At 43.0% G+C, this 21579-nt stretch overlaps 1 protein-coding gene and 1 long non-coding RNA gene across 2 annotated transcripts in view; both read right to left on the bottom strand.

Moving 5' to 3' along the window:
- LOC135911875 (uncharacterized) overlaps positions 1–21579 on the bottom strand; it is a 351642-nt gene that overhangs the window by 205947 nt on the left and 124116 nt on the right. The window lies entirely within an intron of this gene.
- LOC135911843 (uncharacterized) overlaps positions 1–21579 on the bottom strand; it is a 72252-nt gene that overhangs the window by 45745 nt on the left and 4928 nt on the right. The window contains exon 2 of the mRNA XM_065444181.1: positions 10230–10381. Within this exon, the coding sequence (XP_065300253.1) occupies positions 10230–10381 (152 nt within the window). The remainder of the gene's footprint in view (positions 1–10229; positions 10382–21579) is intronic.

Raw genomic sequence — 21579 nt, 5'->3', positions numbered from 1 at the left:
TCTGTTGGCTAGGGAGTAATACGTGGGTTCCTTCTTATTCAGCAAGCACGCACCTGAACAAAAAAGGAACTGTTCAACATGACGACCTCGCGCGTCTGTACGAGAGTCACTTCACAGGGAGCTGTGCGCATTGAAATCGCCCAGAAGAACATAAGGTTCTGGCAATTGATCTATATAGGATTGAAATTCAAGTTTCGTTAATTTCTAATGTGGGGGTATGTAAAGAGTGCTAATGGTGATGAGTTTGTTTAGGAGAACGGCTTGAACCGCGATTGCTTCGAGAGGCGTTTGTAGCTGTAAAATTTTACACGCAATGCTCTTATGGATAACAATTGCGACACCACCCGATGATGCGAAAGCATCATCGCGATCTTTGCGAAACGTTATGTACTGTCGGAGAAAGTTTGTGTGTTTAGATTTTAAGTGCGCTTCCTGTAAACACAGCACTTTTGGATTGTGTTGGTAGATAATTTTTTGCACATCATCAAGGTTTCTAAGAAGACCTCTGACGTTCCATTGTATGATTTGTGTATCCATATTTAAACTAAGTTGGTGCTGTGTGCACGGAAACGGAAAGATGCCTTAGATTACAGAGCTCTTTCGAGGCCCTGTAATCGGGGTTTTGCTCTTTCTGAAGCGTTCGAGTGAGCCCTCGCCGCTCCTTAGGCGCTTGGTGCACCTTCAGGTTAGGTGTAGTGTCCATTGCCTCATGTGAGGCGCCGGACACGTGCTCTTGCGAGCGAGAATTTACTAGAGAGGGTCCCCTGGCACCCTGACCCGCCTTGGAGGGCAAGACCCCTGCGCCCACCAGCCCGGAGGTCGATGGGGCTCCCTGAGGGATTGGGCTGCGTCGGCTGTTGCAGCGCCGGAAGGGGCCGGAGAGCCAGGCGCAGCCTCGGCTGCGCCAACCATCGGGGTCGATGATCCCTCATTCAGGGTTGACGGAGCAGCGCTAGCTGCAACCGCCGCGGGGGCAGATGGCGTAGCTGCCGACTCACTGCCTGTGGGTCGGACAGCCGCCGGAGGCCGTTGTGACGCTGCCCCCTGACGCGCCACTTCGGCAAAGCTTTTCTTTGGCAAGTATGCTACCCACCTGCGTGCCTCTTTGAATGATATGTTTTCTTTTACTTTGATTGTGACTATGTCTTTCTCTTTTTTCCGGGACGGGCACGACCGCGAGTATGCGGCGTGCTCGCCTTCACAGTTTACACAATGGAGAGTGTTCACGCAAGCTTCAGAAGTATGTTCGTGTGCATTGCACTTCGCACAGGTTCGACGTCCTCGGCAGCTCTGCGAACTGTGGCCGAAGCATTGGCATTTGAAACATCTAAGCGGATTTGGCACATATGGCCTAACACGGAGCTTGATGTACCCGGCCTCTACAGACTCGGGCAGAATACTTTAGCCGAAAGTCAATATAAGGTGTTTGGTCTTGATTTCCTTGCTGTCATGCCTGATCTTAATTCTTTTAACATTGATAACATTCTGGTCAATGAAGCCCTCCAAAAGTTCATCCTCAGTGAGCTCCAGCAAGTCATCGTCCGAGACAACACCGCGGCTTGTGTTCATGATACGGAGCGGGGTTACTGTTACTTGGGTCTCCCCAAATGACACAAGTTTGGGCAGCTTCTCATACTGCTTCTGATTTTGGCGCTCCAAAAGGAGATCACCACTTGACATTCTCGGCACCTTATATCCTGTACCGAAAACTTCGGTCAAACACTTGGAAACAAGCAACGGTGAAATGGATCGCACTAGTTTGTCTGGCTTTTCTGAGTGAATCACGTGGAATCGAGGAAAGTTGTGGACTTGTCGTCCGAAAAATTGTAAGAAATCTTCGGTGCGCCCTCGTTCCTGAGGGCGATCAAGAAGTTTGGGGAAAGAAGTTTCCATGAAAATGTATAAAAATTCGGCAACAGTGCCGACTGCCCACCACGGAGCCCAACGACGGGATGCGGCAGAGCTTGCATGCAAGTCTGCACGACGCCAGCCATACGCCGCCACTATAACCAATTATGGTGTACCCAAGATTGGATAGCCACACAGGGTTAACCCTTGCCGCCAAGGAGAAGGAAGTAAATCGAAGAGAGAAGGAGACAGGAAAGGTGGAAAGTAAGGGAAAGACGACGTTTGTAGGAAGAGAGAGACAGGAAAAGGCGGCTGCCGATTTCCTCCAGGTGGGTCAGTATGGAGGTGCCATCTATGTGAAGCCGAGGCCGAAGAGGTGTGTTGCCTCCACCGGGGGGCCTTAAAGGTCCAAACACCCAGCATCGGCTCAACCTCCAGGATCCCCCTTTCCCCAGACACGGCTAAGCCGCGCACGGCTTCACGCAGGAGGGTCCAACCCTCGTGTGCTCGGGTACGTGGTGTCGCAACACACCAAACGCCTGCTTGCGCAGATGCCCCTGCGGGGAAATATATTATTGAGGTGTCAAGAGACTGCATATGCTTTTCGACAAAAATTTCCACCTTGCTTAGGCGATTCATTAGCATACGACTAAACTAACCGTATATGTATATTAAGTAGTCAAACCTTCTATGTGTACTTGTATACATCCATCCGAAAATGTGAAATCAGCACAAATACCATAACATATGCCAAAAAGCCCTGTTAGTAAAAAAAAAAAACTGGACAATAAGCAGGAAACATTCTAAGAATGTTAATCAAGCATGACGCCACGTAATTTTATGTTTTCAAGCATTTAAAAACAGTGAGAATTTCAACTTACACAGTAGCGCAAAAGAATATGGACGGTGAAAGATGCAGACGGAATGGAACGTATCCCATAAGCTTCTTTCGCCGTCCGTGTGCCTTTTGAGGTACATTTTAAATAAAGCCATAACAAAGAGCACACCAGTCTGTCCTGTTGAAAATTTCGGCCAATCGTTGTTTGCCACTGTCTGCGCCTAAAATGACGCTTTGATACAATGATGCGTTTATAGCCTGACACTATGGACAGTAATGTTTACCTACCAAAAAAAATACCAGGCAACAAATTACAACACTTCTATGGCCTCTACTTTAGTCTTTCTTTCGTGCTTTCTACTTTTACGTCGTACCATGTACATCAATTGCAGGCTTTCTTTATTTTATCGTCTTCGCCACCATGATGCCATGCATGCCAAAGCATATTCTGCTGAGTGGGAGTATATTACTGTAGTGGCAGTGGAATCAACGGCTCATCGTTCCTTGAAAGTGCGTACAGGCAGCCACTGGGGCACTGCCAGACCAAACGCGTACAAGGCGAGTGAGCAGGGCCTGTGACATTTCGACTCCTACTCTGCCAGCTTGCGCGTAGCGGGAAGTCGTATTCGTGCTGGAGCATCGCTTGCGTCGCAGTGGCAACACCACTTTTGCGTTCATTCTTAAATATGAGGTGGAGTGTTATAACTCAAATGAATAAATAACTGCGTGTCTCACATGTGGCAACATGCATGAAGTTCTCCCGGGCATTCTTAAAGACAAAATATTTAACACGTTGAATGCCCACTGGGTACTGATGTTTTCTTAGGCGGCTTGTCTCGAACGCACTGATAAATTTGTTTTGCACTTGAACAAGTAAATACAATTTTCGCCCGCTAGTATAGAAGCACATTTTCCATGTTTAATCATGTTGCCACACAATAGAGAGCCATGATACACACTCAACTCGCTGATTGCGTTGTCTCCTAACGGTGGAATGTCGAAGCTCCGAAAAAGTAAGAACTGTCGTAAATTACGTGAGATGTCACGCATACAATGTTGCAAACGCGAATTATTACGGCTCATAAATTTACAAGAGCGGCAGAAAAGAACTGTGAAAGTGAAGATTCACAACAATTGTTCGCGTTCACTTGCTGGCTGCAGATGGCAAACGCTCTCTCAATACCCGTTATTGTCTCTACCCTTACAAAATGACTTTAGACAATCTAAAGTGTATAGACTTCTTATAGACCACCTTGCCTTTCTAACGATTTAGACTTTTGTTGATACAAGGTCTTTAGACTGCCTATAGACGATGGTCGATAAATTTCTTTTTGTGTATTCGCAGTCTATAGACAGTCTATAGAAAAAAGTCGATAAGGTGTTCGTTTTTTCGTCTACTTGCCCTCTATAGACTACCCATAGAGAAAAATCGGCAGAGCCTCTATTTCTCTTTGTCTATTATTTGTGTATATATTTTCTATAGACGAAAGTCGATAAGATTTCTATTTCTTTTTGTCTATTCGCAGTCTATTGACTGTCTATAGAAAAAAGTCGATAAAGTGTTTGTTTCTTTTTTCTCTACTTTCCCTCTATAAACTACCCATAGACAAAAGTCGATAGAGCTTCTATTTATTTTTCTCCGTTATTTGTCAATGGACTTTCAATAGATGAAAGTCGATAAAATTTCAATTTCTTTTTGGCTATTCGAAGTCTATAGATGGTCTATTGAAAAAAGTCGACATGGAGTTTGTTTCTTTTGTGTATACTTCCCCACAACAGACACCTATAGACGTAAGTCGATAAGATTTGCATTTATTTTTGCCTATTTGCAGTATATAGACTGTCTATAGAAAAAAGTCGATAAGGTTTGTGTTTCCTTTTTGTCTACTCCCCCTCTAGAGGCTACCTATAGACAAAAGGCGAGACAGTCTCCAGTTATTGCTGCTCATTCTTCGTCTACAAATAAGATAAGCTACAAATTCGCTGTAATACTCATCGTCGCTGGCGATAATTCAAACGCCTGAAGGGCCCTGTTACGGCGTGTACAAACAGCGGATTCATCCATGTGTGCGTTCCAGTTTCATACGATAGCCCACAATATTTGTAATACAGCCTGCCAGCGTATTTCTACTTCGTTCATGAAACAAGGATGAAAAATAGAAAAGGAAAGCAACCCGTTCTGGCATGCGTGGCGCGCAGAGAGAAAGAGTAAAAGAAAGAAAGTAAAAAGGCACACTGACTTCTCAGAGCGCGCGTGCCCTGGCGCGCGGAGGTCCTGCGCCTGCGCGATGAGCGCCATCTGTCCACGTCAATTGGAATTCTGAACGAGTGCGCCAGCCACGTAAACGCTTTTAGTGATGTGCGGTGTCTGCCTGAACGTTGGTGTCTGTGTGTGGGTGTCTTCTTTGTGGGATCACACGTCGACTACACTGAACGGTAAGCTTTAGCAAAGATGTTTTGCGTCAACAGCTCATGATTAGTTAAGCGCATTTCGTAGGGCGAACCGGCTGCATGTAGCACAGGCGACTCGGGCATACTATCGGTTTCTCATTTTCATGATTTGATAACTCGCTCTTGTTCTCACTTCTATTATACGGAGTGGTTTACGGCAAGCGATCGCTCATGCTTGTTGATTTTAGCGTCATAGTTGATATGCGTAAAGTATGAAGTACACAATGTTTTACCTTGATACTGAGCTGCCACTAAGCGGATTGTGTGTTGAGCAGCCAGTGTGGTAGATCTCATTTCGTGGCTCTCGATCCGACTGCGATGAATGTTGCGTCGCATGTGCGGTGAAATTATCGTGACACGACTTACGTATCTATCTCGAAATTGTGTTAGCATGAAGAATTTTCAAACAGAGACGTATAGTTGAATAACTGCTAGCCTACTCGGATGGAAGGCCATGTTTGCGGGGTTTGCGTATAGTTTAAACGTAGCAGTATCTTTAAGGTTCCTCGCAACCAATCTAAATAGTTTTGGGAAGTTACCGCAAGCAAAACACGAGGCTTGAAGAGATATCTAGATTGACCCAATCTAAATGTGTGCAACCACAAACGCTTTTGAAGCATGAAACCTGCGATAAGCTGTCAATTGCAGCTTCGCAAATTAGGCGAAAAAATGAGAGAACAATAAGTTAGTCGCTCCGGGAAGCACCTTTACACGTTTCAAACTGAAGGCACTGCGTTTGACGATAGTTGGAAGATTTTTTTTCGTCTCTTTTATCAACAGTTTAGCAGCAGAAGTTAATTTTCGGGCTATTTGAAAAACTCTAAGCACCTTTCGATGCTTCGGCGTCATGCAGTTTACGTGCTGTTAATCACTAGGCAGCTGCTGGCACAGATTCGAATTGTGCCAATCATGCATGGTATGAAGCCCTTGTCGTGTGTAATGAGTGTTCCGGTTTTCATTACTGTTGCATTTAATGCCGTCGTCTTGGACAGGCTGTATATATTATGCGCTGTACAAGAAATTAGCTAGATTATCCGTTTGGTGGCCTTTTCTTAGCAGATGACGTGCAGATTATTCAAATAGTTTAGTGGACATTACACTTGTTCCACCCTTATCAACACACCCAAGCGATCGTAACATGTTTTAGTTGATAAGTAACCTTATCAATACGCCCCCATTCATGTGCATTCTACTGAAAGTGTGGCACATGTATTCATTACGAAGTATGAGAAAAGATACATTGCAGGCTGTTCTAAGCGGAAATAAATTGCATTTCTTAACGTGATTGTTCAAAACTACAGTCACTATGCTGAGCATGTTCGTTCGGCACGGGCGTACTGCATTAACTCCTCAAAAATGTGCACAATCCAGCCGGCTATCTTTGCTTCAGCAATTATTTATATTGCAATCACTTGGGATTCTCGCATTTTGATTTTTATAAGTACACTGTGTCTCACATGAACCTGTCTTGAAACGAAACGTATTGTTCCTGGCAGCGGCGACAATTACGGTTGTCTAAGTGCTAATCCTACTGTAACATAACTAAACGTCATAATGGTACTGATTCATATTGTCATGTATTCGTTAGTCACGGGTAAACAAAGTTAACTAGAGGAATAAGTGATGAGAGCAAATTATATAGAAAAGTACTATTCAACCGTAAAAATAACCCATTGAATAGTTTTCCCTCACGCTGTTGCATTTGCTTTACGTCTGTGTCTCTGTGTCCTTGTCTTTCGTGCTGTAGTCATGTGGCCATCAAATACGCACTTGCCCAAGCACTTGTCAGCTTTATGAAACAAGGCATTCGATTCAGTTGAATCTAATACTGTATGTCAAGTGACTGACGTAATGATATTATGGACTGGAAGCACTTGGCAAGCATTAAACCCCAATATTTTTTGTTGCACTTAAGATGCGGATGTAATAGATTGCCAGAAAAGTATCATGAAAACAGCAGAATATCGCGGAATTTTAACATGACCACATAGGCATGCTGTCTTCTTATATGTCATACAAAGTTTCCAGAGAATTTCTCTGTTATATATATTTTTAAAACGTTTAACATCATGAAAAGTTGAGGGAAATCGGTGCAATTTATTGAAAAAAAAGAATGAAAATCAAGCATACTGACATGGCATTTCTTACTCAATTAGTTTTTTTTGCGTTAACTAAAAGTCTGGAACCGCGAAACACCACAAAAATTTTTCATCTTTGAGAGCACCTTACATAATTTACCGTGATAGCGTTCATTCGAACTATAGTATCAGTTTTGTTTCCTAGAAGGTGCATATCTGTCGTCCCATGACACAAAGTGCTCGTGGGGCATATCGGGTTCTCATGTGGTGCACCTAACTTGGAAACCTGTTAGCATGCTCAAGAGGCCTCATTACCTGTAAGAAACTAAGTGACCCTATGAGTACAATCAATCCATCTGCCTTCTTTTAATGTTATGGCCAATGGTCGATTTACTTAGGAGGATGAGAAAGACATTTAAATGTGTATTAGGCAAAATAAATTACATTCTTTCGCATGGTACTGTGAATACTCCAGTCACATCTTTTGAGCATATCCCTCTGCACGGGCATATTTAACTACTATCCAAAAAATGTACAGATGGTCCAACTGGGTAACATTTAGAGATGATTTAGAATAAGTACATTAATGCATAATGTATGAGCTTGTCATAAAAGGAACACACTGTTGCTGGCACGAGCAGCAGTTGTGACTGTTTAATTGTTCACCGTACCATAAAATAAAACATTGTATAATGGCAGTGATTTGTATTGACAAGCAGTCATTAGTCATAGCTAACCCGCATTAAGTATTGACTTAAATGGTTTGAGGAAATTATTAAGCTGCCTAATCAACATACAAAGAATACACACTTGTTATTTTTGGTTCATATTGCTGGATATACTTATTTGCAGCATACACGGGCATCACCTTTGGGTCTAATGACACACAGGTCAAGGCCAGCCTGGCGACCATGTTTGCCAAGGGGAAGTAGTGTAAATATTTAGTCTATTTCTATAATAGCATGGCATGTATTTTAAGAAATTCAACTCCTATATCGTGCAATGAAAACAGTAAATAATTGCCCGCGCGTTTCTTTCTTTTTTGCACTACGTGATTCAGCACTTCAATTCTGTCTGTTTATGCAACATATATGAGAGTACAGCTGGCTCAGGAGCATTATTAATCTACTAACGTTAATGCATAAGTGCAGATGAAAACCAACAGGTGCAGTTGCATAAATAAATTTAAATTTTTTTGCTACGACATGTAAACGAAAATGTAAACTAACTTGTAGATAGTGGATAGCTATGGACTTCTGCCCTTATACACCCTTTGTAGACTTGTCTATGAAATATCTGTGTCTATAGACTGTCTTTATATTAAGGAAAAATCATGTTTGTTGACAAATATCTGCAGAATGTCACAGAAAAAAGTGTATAGGAATATATAGTTCTGTTTTCTAGGCTGAAGTCTATAGAATGTCAATAGACAAATGTCTAAAGGTAGGCTATAGACATTTGCTTATCGACATTTTATCGTCTTTAGTCTGCAAAAGTAGAACTGTATATTTAGTTCTACTTTCGTAGACTGAAGCGTATAAAATGTCTATAGATAGTCTATAGACATTTGTCTATGGACATGCTATAGACTTCAGTCTACAAATGTAAAACTGTATAATCCTATACACTTTTGTCTATAAACACTCTGTGGACATGTGTCTACAAACGTGTATTTTCATTATTCTATATACACTCTATAGACTGTCTATAAAAAGTGTATTGCCATAAGTCTCTAGTGTCTATAGACTAGTCTATAGGAGTATTCTATATATAGTCTGTAGAACTTTGTATATAGGCACTCTATAGACTTCAGTCTACAAATGAAGAACTATAAGCCTATACACTTGTCTATAGACATTCTGCAGACAATTGTCTACAAACATGAATTTTAATTATTCTATACCAAGTATATGGACAATATATAGAGTCTATAGACTCAGACGTTTTACAGACTGGTCTATAAAGGTCTATAGCCACAACTCTATAGGCGGTCTATAGACAGTCATAGGAAATCTATAGACTCGGACTTTTTGTAGACTAGTCTACCAAAATTGTATGACCATAAGTCTATAGACTTTCTATAGAATGGTCTAAAGAAGTGTCGACAGTCTATAGATTTCATAGACAAATGTCTATAGGGTGTCTATAGACTTTCTATTAATTTTTTGTAAGGATAGCCCGTTCCCGTTTCTATCTAGCGCGGAAATAATCATTCTACATGTAGAACTTTGCTGTAGAACTTTGCATGTAGAACTTTGATCCCCCTGCTCTCGCTTGTAGAACAAGCGAGAGCAGGGGGATCATACTTATAGACTACAGCTCTAAAAACCCTACTGAACCATACACGTAGCTCCGGAGACACTGATTGGGAGAGGGTCAGGTTCATCAATGTTCTTGCGCCTGTGTGCATGTACGGGCGCTAAATTGTCGAATCTATCTACATTTCATCCTAGTCGGCCATTTTAAAACTTCCCAACTCATTTTCTAATATCCTGGTATAATCTAAACACACAAAATTAAACAATGCACACCAATGCCCACGCATTACGAACATGAGCCCCACTAACTTGCATTTACGCCAATATAAAGAAAAGTACAAACTGCGTAATTTGGTAATTTCTAGCAGGGCTAGCGAGCACATGAGTTAGGCAATTTCCTTGTTTTTACAATGAAGCTGTATATGGCAAGCCGTTTCGTCCGTCCATACGTCTCTGGGTCGCCTGTCCGCACAAAGCTCCTCCGGCGCAATCTCATGCGCATGAGTGAAAGAAATAGAAAGAGGCGCGCGATTAGCCAACACCACCTAGATAGCGCAAGGCCTGTTTACTCCGATCCATGACGCCCCACTACCCACTACCTGGCCCGAAATTTCAATCGACAAGGCTGGCGTGATAAAAGAGCTGACGTGAAATTTACTGTTGCCTACTCGGGTGCAACTCCATGAGATTCTATGGCACTCAGTTCAGGTATATTATATATATAGTATATTAGAACTGAGTTGCTTGTGTGGTTACCTTTCTAAATAAGTCTTCGAAATACTTTTTCATTGGATCACTGTCATCACCAACGCTTTCACTGTTTTTCTTCGTCTTCTCGACGAACGCAGAATCATAGAAGATGTAGGCCTGGAGTGTCACGTTTTCACCAATCCGTAGAGCTTTAATATCTGGAAGATAAAAAATTACCGACGATTACGTTACTTCCTAATGCGAAATTTGAGCGCAGCAAATAAGCTGTTTCACCTTTTCGATAGATTGAGGCAAAGAAATCGAGCAACACATGTATGCGCTATCACAGAATCTTTTTTTTTATTTTTCACACGTATTCCTTTAACAAAGACTCCACTAACTGTTCTTGACAGTCATGAAGGAAGCTTTGTGGTCGGAGAAATAGACTGATATATGTTCGACTTGGTACACCAATGCTTGATTCTCAAAGACGAGATCTATACAAGTGCCTCGCGAGGTTGTCACAGCCGTGGGACGCGTTACGAGCGAGAGGAACGGGATGTTCTCCCGCATAAGTCTTAGCAAATTGCGAACGGCAGCGGCAATTTCGGCTCGGGCGGTGCACATATACAGATCCGCCGCCACCGATCTGGCTCTCTGATTGCCACCGCACAGCGCGAACGGCAGCGGCAATTTCGGCTCGGGCGGTGCACATATACAGATCCGCCGCCACCGATCTGGCTCTCTGATTGCCACCGCACAGGGGTTGCATTGGAGGAGGAGCGAAGAAAGGAATTAAGTTCGAGCCGGCGCTTTGACAACCGGAGACTCGCAGGAAGAGGGAGGAGGGGGCGGCGTGTACACCCAGCGGCAAACGATGGGGGCAGAAGCGCGCGCAGCAAGCGGACAACACGATAAAGGGAGGAGGGAAGAGATAGCAGCGACTGACTGATGCCGCTGACGCCGATAGTGAGTCAACCCCAGCTGCGGAGTTGGTTTCAGGGACAACGCCGCCGATGCCGACACAAACAATATGATACCCTCGCTTCCGCAGCGCTAAGAACCAGGTCTAGCCGTGGGAAGGTGGTCACGTATTCGTCGACGTGCCGGGGCCTACGTGAAATAACCGGCGCGTCGGCAACTGAAGAGCACCCTATCCGCCACACAAGAACAAGGGGGGGGACCCTTTCCTCCTCTTTCTGCATGGCGGTGACGGTGTTCTATGCAGTCACGTTATCTTGACTCTCTAGCGGCGTCAGAGGCATCCAGCGGTATCAGTCGGTCGCTGCTAGCGCTGGGGGGATGAAAGGGGGGTGGAGCTGGTTACGAGGCCGACGACAACGCCGACGACGACGCGAAACCCAGGAACGGACGCCAAAGAGATGCGCTCTAAAATAAGAGAAAAGAAGTTTATCGCAACTTTACTAATGCTAGCCCATGGTCTCTACATCATATTTATTCTTTTAAATCGAAAATGAAGATAATATTTTAAAAATTGGAGGACGCTTAAGCTTCGCCTTCAAGAGTGGGACGCGACAGCGTTCCCATCGAGCCGCCAAGGGGTGTGAGACAATGCGCTACGGCACAGCGATCACTTACGATGCGCCCCGCATCGGACTTAGCGCCCACCTATCACGCGGTGAGCGTCGAGCAACGCAGCGTTCGCCGCGGCAACGAAACGTGCGCCTGAGCGAAAGAAACGAACCAAAGAACTCGGTGTCTCGGAGGGGAAGCGATCTACGCCAGCCAAACGTCGTGATCGGCACGGGCAGAGAGATAGATAGTAATCTAAACCGGGAGCACGGCGAAGCGTCGTCAGGGGAGAGGGAGTCCCGCGACGCGCCTGGCAGCGGTCCCAATGCGCGCGCGGCGCGCCTCCTGTCGGGGCAGCGCCGTACATTGAGAGGAGCGGGTCTTCTGTGTTTGCCGCAAGATGGCTCTGCGTGTGCGGAAAGCGCAGAAGAAATGCAGCGGAAACGCACTTCGCAACTCGTGTAATTGTGACTTCTGTACGTTACATGTTCATAATTACCGATATACACTGCAGTATAACTTTCCACGGCTCGTTTCGAAGGCAACACCGCATTCACTAGAGGCGCGTTTGCACCGCTTGGAAGCATCGAACTCGTGGCTGAGTGGTAGCGTCTCCGTCTCACACTCCGGAGACCTGGGTTCGATTCCCACCGGGCCAATCTTGGAAGTTGCTTTTTATTTATGAAGGGCCTGCCGTGATTTATCGCTCACGGTCAACGCCGCCGACGCCGACACCCGACGCCGACGACACCGGCTTTTCTGCGACACGAGCTCCTTAACGCTATCGCGTTAAAATAAGGTGTCACGTCCAGCTGGAGCAACAAGGAGCAAAAGCCGTGGTCTGACCTGAACTGCAACAGCGAATCTCAGTAAGGAAGATCAATACAAAGGTTGTGCTACCAATGTCAACTCTGCTGAGGGTAGCCCACGTGCTGTTCATAGTTTTAGGCTCGCTGGAGGGAGACATAATTCCAATTTCTTAGCTCCGTAAGTTATTTCAATCAACGTTTATATTCAACGGAGCAAATGTGTAAGTCAAAACAGGCTATATGCACGACGCTTCGCGTATGAGACGCCTTTATAATTTTCGTTGTACTTTCGAAGACGTGTGCTTGAAAGTGGTGTAAGCGCCCAGCTTTGGAGGTCCTTCAAAATAAATATGATTGTTTCATGTAGCCTACTATAGATATTTTAAACATCACCAAAGCTTCCTTTTGAAAAAAAAAATCTAAGAATTACGCCAAAAAGCCAAGATTTCTCGTCATGGTTAAACGCTTCAAAAGTGCACCACCACTCTTATTCATCCACGCACTACACGTCGACACTGTAACCTGACATGGGATGCAGCTGAACACAGGCTCAGCAGCAGCCACGATACTGTACTTATGGGATCCGCGCACGGCACCTCGAAATGTACCATGCACTTTTCGGTGAGTACGGATTGCGGTAAAGGAGGAACAAACCAGTTTACTTATGATAAACACTTCTTTTATTTCTTTCGGCAAAATCGCCGCTGCTGTGGCTTCGGTCCTGACTATGACTTCCAATACTAAGAAATATTTTGTTCGTTCATGCTCAGCCTCCGTGGCCTTATTCGCACAGCGAGGAAAGCAAGATATCTGGCGTGCCACGTTTTGGCTGAATGGCCATAGACACCAGGTGCTCCAAACTATTCTGTATTCCTTGACTACCACTGGTCGGCATTGGTGAGTCGTTGCTTTGCGCTGATAAACTCGATACTGCCATCAAACAGAACACTATGGCAGCAACCCATATAGTAACAACCGAAGTATGATCAGCATCATTGAAACGGGGTGATGAGTGCTGTCAGCATGCGTTGAATGCGTTCTCAGAATACAAAATTCGTAGTTTCTTTATCGAATCTTCAAATTGAAGTAATACTAATTAACATACAAATATTTTTATATTGACGCATGCAAATGTTTGTTGGAGGGAGACCGGTTTTCACAATCTAACAAGTGCTATAGCTCAGCGTGGGACGTGCCCGCATGTATAGGGAGCGTCTAGTATAATATCGATGATTAAATCTGCAGTCTGCTGTCACTGAGGCTAGTGAAATCTGATTGCATGTGCGATGCGAATCATGTAGAACTTTCTGGAAGACATGCGGGCGCCCGTGAATATTCTAGAACCTTCGACAACTGATGTATAAAGGCCGACATGCTTGACCGGCAGATCAGATTTCGACGATCGCTTACTGCGCAGCTTGTTCTTCTGGGCACAGGCTTGTCCAATAAAGAGCTGGTTTGCCATTCACAGATTTGCTACTGTGCTTTTGACGATCAGATCATGTCACAATATTCAATCATTCTTGTGCCTATATGTACGCCATTTAGCTCGATTTATATAATGTCTAAGACCGCTGTCCTAATTTTCATGTGGATTGACACAAAAATATATTGGTTATGCTCCCAGCTTAGGAACCTAATTCCTCCTTTCCCCGGCTCCCTCAGTGCTGCTCTCACAACAATTTAGACATACGTTGAGGCAGGTATTCTTTCGGTAGTTATGCAAAGCTATCGTAACTGCGCAAAATGAAGTGAGCTGCTGACAAACTAGGGTTTCAGTAACGAACAAAGAAACATGCTTGCTTAGAAAGGGCCTATACTTTGGTCTCACGAACAACACAAAAAGTGTATTCGAGTTTCGCAAGGAGCTCATACATGTTTCTCGATGAATATTCAATAAGTATTTTATAGCAAATAATGACGCACTGTAACCAATAATGAAACTGGTTAAAGCAGAATCTAAATGAACTCCTGAACCAGTGAAAATCATGACACGTGACCATTTATACAATTTTGTAACTCTATGACCAAATAAGTACTCCCCCAGCTTAAAAGTGCAAAGATATATAGATAACTCACTCAGAGCATCGTATAATATTAAATCCGCAGGCACGCGATCACATTTTCATTAGGGAGGAGAAAAGTGCGTAAATACAATTTTGTGGCCGTTATACAAGTGCAAACATAAGTTTTATGGGCTACTAACGCTCTCGAAACAATAGTGTAAGGCAGACAGCAATCCAACAGAACTACGCACCCTCATAATTACAAAAAGAATAAAAGGCACATTGGCAGATGCAATAGTAACACTGAGTGAAAAGAAATATGTATATAATAGAAAAAGCGCTGAGTCTAACTAAATATAACAACTGAAAACTAAAGGCGAGAATAGAAAAAAACTCTGACAGGCCGATGACTTTACCGTTACTATATCTGGAATATTAGGGTTCCCAATTCCTAGCACTCTGTTCATAAGAAAGTCCTGATCGCTTTTTATAATATATCCCGCATTTCAACATATTTTCGAATTAGAACAAGAAAATCATAATGAACCTCATCAAAGGATTTGTCGACGTCAATCTGAAGAAGAGCTGCTTGATATGCGGGGATGACCTGCGGGATTTGCGGCCAGATTCAGAGCGCTACAACTGTTGCTTTGGCTCATCGTAGGAAACCTGCATGTGACCCTGTGAAAAGCCCGTCAGTCGCTGCTACAACCGGCTGAGTGCGCAAGCACCGGCCGATTGCCGCCCATCAAACCCAAGAGCTGCTCCCTCGTGTCCAGGACTCATATCATCTTGCGTCGTGGGAGCCTTCGTTGTGCCATCCCGCGCAGGTGATGCCGGCACGCATGGAAGCACCCTCAAGTCAAGCATGACAAGCCTCAGCGGCAAACGTCAAACGGGATTTGCGGCCAGTTCGAAAGCGCTAACACTATTGCTTTCGCTCATTGTAGGTGAGTCTGTAGCACTTTGGTGCATTTGATGATCCCTATTTGGCTGCAAACCCCGATTGAAACTGTTTAAGGTTTTTTAACAGAGAAGGCCATTGATCTGTGTATACCTCGCCAGGATCAGTTGTTTCGTCGCGCTTAGTAGAATCGCTAAATTGCGTTCACCCGTATGGCTACAGCCAGCATCGATGTGCCGGACATGGAAGGATGCGGTACGGGTTTGTAGTTTTATTCTCTGTAGCGCACCTGATCATCTGTGCAGGGGACGTCGAAATAAACCCAGGTCTTGACAAGGTAGATCAAATTATGAATCTTCTCAAAGTACTTTCTGTGGCTAATAAACAAATCTCAGAAAGACGTGTACGTTAAACTCAATGACATCCAGTTGAATATTACAGAAGTCAAAAAACGGTTGTCACTATTTGGGCAGCGCCTGGAGGCGGTAGACAGAGTACCCAAAGGTGTATCCACAGAGGGCACGCTTGTGCAGCATACTCGAGATCAGGTTCGAACCATTCAACTGAAACAAATTGAACGAATCAATCTTGCCGTGGATGATCTGCACAACCGAATGCGGCGGAACAACCTTATATTCAATAGCTTTCTCGAGGAAAGAACTGAAAATTCAATGACACGGAAAAACTAATTACAGAGTTTATAACAAAAGCATTCGACATGCAAACTAGTTGTATTGAAAGGGCTCACAGATTGGGACAGGAAAATCCGGGACCTAATCAGCCTATAATAGGGGAAGTTTTTGAACTTTAAGGATAAAAACAACATTCTGAGGAATGCATTCAAGCTTAAAGAGGGTGCATCTGCTTGGCTATTGGTAAAGGAGTTTTCACCACGCTTGCGGCAGATCAGAAATAAACTCCGCGATTTTGCTCGGAGAAATGGCTACCCCAACGAAAAATGCAAGCTAGTTTTGATAAACTAATTCTTGCCAACAAGCACTCCACGTTTGATTCCTCAGGCAATAAGGTGGTAGTTCTCTCAGACCACGAGACACGTAGAACAAACGAATGAACCTAAAAGAACCCATCTGAATAACACCTTGTCAATCATAGTATCACATTTCCGAGGTCTATTAAACAAACAAAATCAACTGCGAGCCTTTATAGAACGCTGTTCCGCGCACATAGTCCTTGGTACCGAAACTTCGCTGTGCTCTGATGTAGCTGACAGCGAACTATGGCTTTCGAATAGTTTTTCCCTTTCTAGAAAATAGAGAACCACATCGCGAGGCGGTGGCGTCATAATAGTTGTATATAAGAAGTTCAGTGCGCATGTTGTTGACGCTTTTCCCGTCGTAAAAAATAATGTGGATAGCACTCCATTTTTCGCCGCCTGTAATTTGCGTTATCCGGGTTTTCTATCGACAACCTAGTTCTTCCGCTGGCTTTGTTCAATGTCTTGATGATTCTTTAGGCATTATTCAAAGCACTTATCCGTCTTCGGAAATAATACTTGCAGGCGACTATCCCGGAATTGACTTGCCGACATGCCAACCCGTCGAAGGCGCAAGAAGGCGTAAATTTAGGCAGTTTCTTGATGTCCTTTCTTTGTTTAGTTTCAGCCAATCGGTATCATGTTCCACGCGTGCTGTTTCAGTTCTAGATCTTGTATTGACTACAGATCCACAAAGTATGTATGTGCGCGTGCTTGACTGCATGAGTGACTACAATGTTATCCACGGCGAGTATAGCATCAAATATGAAAAACCTTGCAATGGAAAAAAACACCATACACGTTTAGAATAGAGCGGATGTGCACGTACTAAATAATGGCCTTCTAACATTTTCTAAGCAGTTTTTAATGACCTTTTCTGAGCTTGATACAAATGAAAATTCGCAGATCTTTCAAAGGATGCTCACTAAACTAAAGGAAGGACCTATTCCAAGAATTACTATCAAATCTTCAAATAGGAACGCGTGGTTTACAACAAATATTAAGCGGTGCATTATTAAGAGGAAAATGTACTAAAAGGCAGAGCCTTCGGCCTCTGCCCATGACTGGGAATGCTAGCTCGAACAGGGAAGGCTTTGCAAAGCAGAAACTGAAGCAGCGAAGGAAAAGTTTTGCAACTACGACTTATCATAAATGTTAAAAGCAACAGTAAATAATTTTAGGAAGTTGTAAATCTGAAACCATCGTCATAATTCCTTGTGTCGATGACGAAAGACAGTGAGCCTCTTCTGTAGTCCGACGTTGAAGACGAATTAAACGCTTTTTTCTGTTCGGTTATCACATCAGAAGAACCAGTGCTACCAGATCTGAACCTTTTCAGCTTAAATACTTCAATGAATTACCTCATAGTCCATTGCGAAGGCTTAGAAGCCGCTATAGATCGTCTACCAGTTAATTCGGCACCCGGATCCGATTACATCTGCGCAAAATTGCTGAAGCTTCCAAAACCAGCTTTATCACGTATCTTGGCTGCTATTTTTAACAGTAGGTTGATGCAGGATGCTTGTCTGACGCCTGCAGGAGTGCACGAATGATTACCATATTTAAATCTGGTGATCCCTCCTTAGTCTCAACTACAGGCCCATTTCACTAAAAAGCATTTGTTGTAAATTACTAGGGCACATCATATCATCCACCATCATGAAATTTCAGACAGATCACAATTTCTTTTCTAGCAATCAGCATTGTGTCCTTCGTGGTCGTTCCTGTGAAACTCTGCTATTCGAAGTGGTAACTGACCTCTAAAAAGCCATTCATGGTGGACTAAATATAGATGGTATATTTTTTAATTTTGGGAAATCATTTGACAAAATTCTGCACATCCGCTTATTATTGAAGCTATCGGATCTTAAGATAAACAGTAGGTTATAAATTGGATAGCTAATTTTTTATCCAACCGAAGTCAATTAGTCTACGTGAACGGGTACTCATATTCACTTTTGCGTGTTAAATCCGGTGTACCACAGGGTTCGGTCCTGGGTTCAATATTGTTTCTGATCTATATTAAGGACATAGGAAACACTTTATGTTCTACTATCAGGTTATTCGCCAATGACTGTATCATATACAGACGAATTAGTAACGTCGAAGACGAGAACTCATTACCGGTAGACCTCAACAAATGGTGTCACCAGTGGCAAATGGAAATTAACATTTCTAAATCTAAGGTCATGACGTTCACGAGAGCACATAACCCGGAATTGAGCTACTACATGATTCACAGAATGACTGCTGTGAAAGTATCCGCATTTATATACCTTGGAGTTAATTCATCTTCTTATTTATCTTGGAACGCGCACCTTAATACCAAAACTTGTAGGCGTCCAAAGCACTCGGATTCATTAAACGTAACTTACACTTGGTGAACTCTGCTACTAAGTTATTAGCATGCACTTGGCGTGTTCATTCAAAGGTAGAGCACGCATCCATTATTTGGAATCCGCATAGAGACTATCAGATCGATCAACTCGAAGCAATACAAAATAATGCAGGAATATATATCACAAAGAAATACTCGCGGAACTACACTGTTATGGATATCAAGGAATCACATTCATTGCCCTCTCTTCAAAACCACCGACTAATAACATTGTTATCACATTTTCACGCGCTCTTTCATAGCAAATCCCTGTTCCGCGAATATCACATCAATGCAGCTAGTTATATTTTTCAGCGTTTTGATCACCGCTTTAAAGTGCAACCGTTTTTTGCTCGCACTAATCTGTATCGTCATTCACCATTACTTTTGGCAATATATCTTTGGAATAAACTACCGATGGGCATTGTGTGTGCTATTAACCATGATGTTTTTCCTAACAAAATGAAGATTTTCCGAAATGTGTGATTATTTCTATGTTGAGTGGTGACCTGCGTATGTTATTCTTTCTGCATATGATTATTTCACTGTGTCTTACCGATGTTCTTTTTTACACGTTTGTAATTCTGACTCCCCCACCCCTATGCAGTGCCAGAATGGGCCTTTAGGGTATATCAATAAAAAAATAAATCGATGTAACCATCTAAGCATTCAAGGACTACTTGTGCTAATGAATATGTCTTTCTACAGAGCATCCTCAAATCCCTCTTGCTAGATTGATACCTACAGATTTAGCACTTTCTGCTACCTATTTGTAATTGCCATTGCAAATATCTTGCTATCGACATCGCATAACAATATGTTCCTCTATCCTATCACTTTCTTTGGTACTTCATTATCATCGGTCGTTGAGATTAGGGTTCTTTGGCTCTGATAGAAAATAGGAACACGTACACAGTATTCATGGGGTTCTTTAAATACCAGTTTAAAAAGGACGCAGAAATTCCTAATATTTTATACAAATTTAGCAAAAAGCCTATAAGGAGGAAGCATTTTTTTTTCGCAGTATTCTAAGCCCAAGCTGAACCTGTTCCAGTGCTACACGGCCACCAACGCTTGGTCTATTATCTAATTGTATAAATGACCTAAACAAAAGAAACTGATATGGATCTGCTTCGTGCAGAACATTTGTATGTAGCATAAATTATAAACCCCCATTCTGAAGGCTAGCCACACTGAGCAGATAATTACAATGATATTCATATATGGTTTTTATTAGCGAGCTATCTGTGTGTACCTAACTAGTTCATTCAATATGTGAGACCTGCTTAAAAAGCGCATGTCGCTTTTCATCTCCGAATGCACTTTTCTAAGGGGGCGCGGGGGCTCCTATATAATAAAACGAGCTGCGTTTGACTGCACCACTTTTCCTCAGTACGATTATGTCTCGCATCACTGCATTTGTGCTCGGACTCTGATTATATCCTTACATATCACCCGGCTTCCCGCTTTTGATAGCGTAGCAGGTGTTAAGGTTATTGTTAAAGTGATTTTTTTTTGCATTTGTCCGAGACCCCTAACATATGATGCCGATTGCTTCATATTTTCCTATCTTTCAACCGTTTACTTCAGCGCAAATAGTGGAAGCTGTCGACATTGTTTCAACTGTAGTAACAATTCTCTGACCATGTTTACACAGTGTTCCTCACATAAAAGCTCAATCTTGAATTTCACAATGCGAAGTTAGGGCAAAATTTATTTATACAGCTCTTTTATTCGCCTTATAAGCTTACGTTCTTCTTTGTCACTGGATGACCCATCATGAAGATCCATTAACTGCTTAAGCAAAGCAGCATTTGCATCATAAACGTTTCTTAGATTTCAGTAACCTTTGGCGGAAAATCAAAACAGAGGAAGAAAAAAATTCCAAATATTGACTTTTGAAGAGGCCGCACACACGTATTAAAGGCCAATAACGTGCAAGAAATATTCGCGTTCGACGTATGATTCACCTCCGCCTACGTCAACTAGCCTTTTCAGGTGATCGACACTTGTTGACTATGATGACGATGTTTTCGATACTATGGCAGATCACAATATGGGAGATTTGTCAAGAAGCTGGCAGCGCATTTATCCCAACGTTATCTTGCTGTTTTTGATGATCGCCGCGTGTTGCATAATATGATTTTCATAATATGGCACCTAGTTACAACGGGGATCGGCCAAGGGTATCTGCGTGTAGAATATGACCATTAATAAAAAAAAACATAGCACATGCTTCCAGCACTGAATTTGCAAAGAACTGGTCAGCACTTTTCCTGTGAATGCCAATTAGCCTTTTTATATGATTATACCTGCAGGCTATGGTTAAAATTCTCATACTATGAAACATACCTGCACCGGGGCGTATGGCGATGAGGGCAAGTGCACTTGAACAAATAAGACAAATTTAAAGACTAAAACTCATTTAGGAGTTGTCATATAGCGTAGCGTGGATACGTGAGAGCACATGCACATGCTCCAGTCGCCTTTACACAAACGATTTGGGAGTGAAATGAGCAAATTTGTAGGATTTATCAACAACTTCGCACAAACTTTGCTTCTCGTCAATTTTAAAAAGTGCATTGGTTTTGTCTGTATTTTTTTCTCCTTTAAAGCGGAGCTTCTGCTGTCTAATTTGTTCTGGTTTTGCGTGCCTTCCTGGCTACTAGATATTAGGTGTTATGTGTTGCTCGGTCCGTCATTGTATCGACACATATATTTTCGGATATACGGGGTGATCTCTTTCAAGTTTTCAGGAATTTCAAAAAAATAGCCTGTGGCCGGTAGTATAAT

The sequence above is a fragment of the Dermacentor albipictus genome, chromosome 10 (genome assembly GCF_038994185.2).
Source record: "Dermacentor albipictus isolate Rhodes 1998 colony chromosome 10, USDA_Dalb.pri_finalv2, whole genome shotgun sequence".
NCBI lineage: Eukaryota > Metazoa > Arthropoda > Arachnida > Ixodida > Ixodidae > Dermacentor > Dermacentor albipictus.
This window is presented reverse-complemented; position numbering and strand designations above follow the sequence as displayed.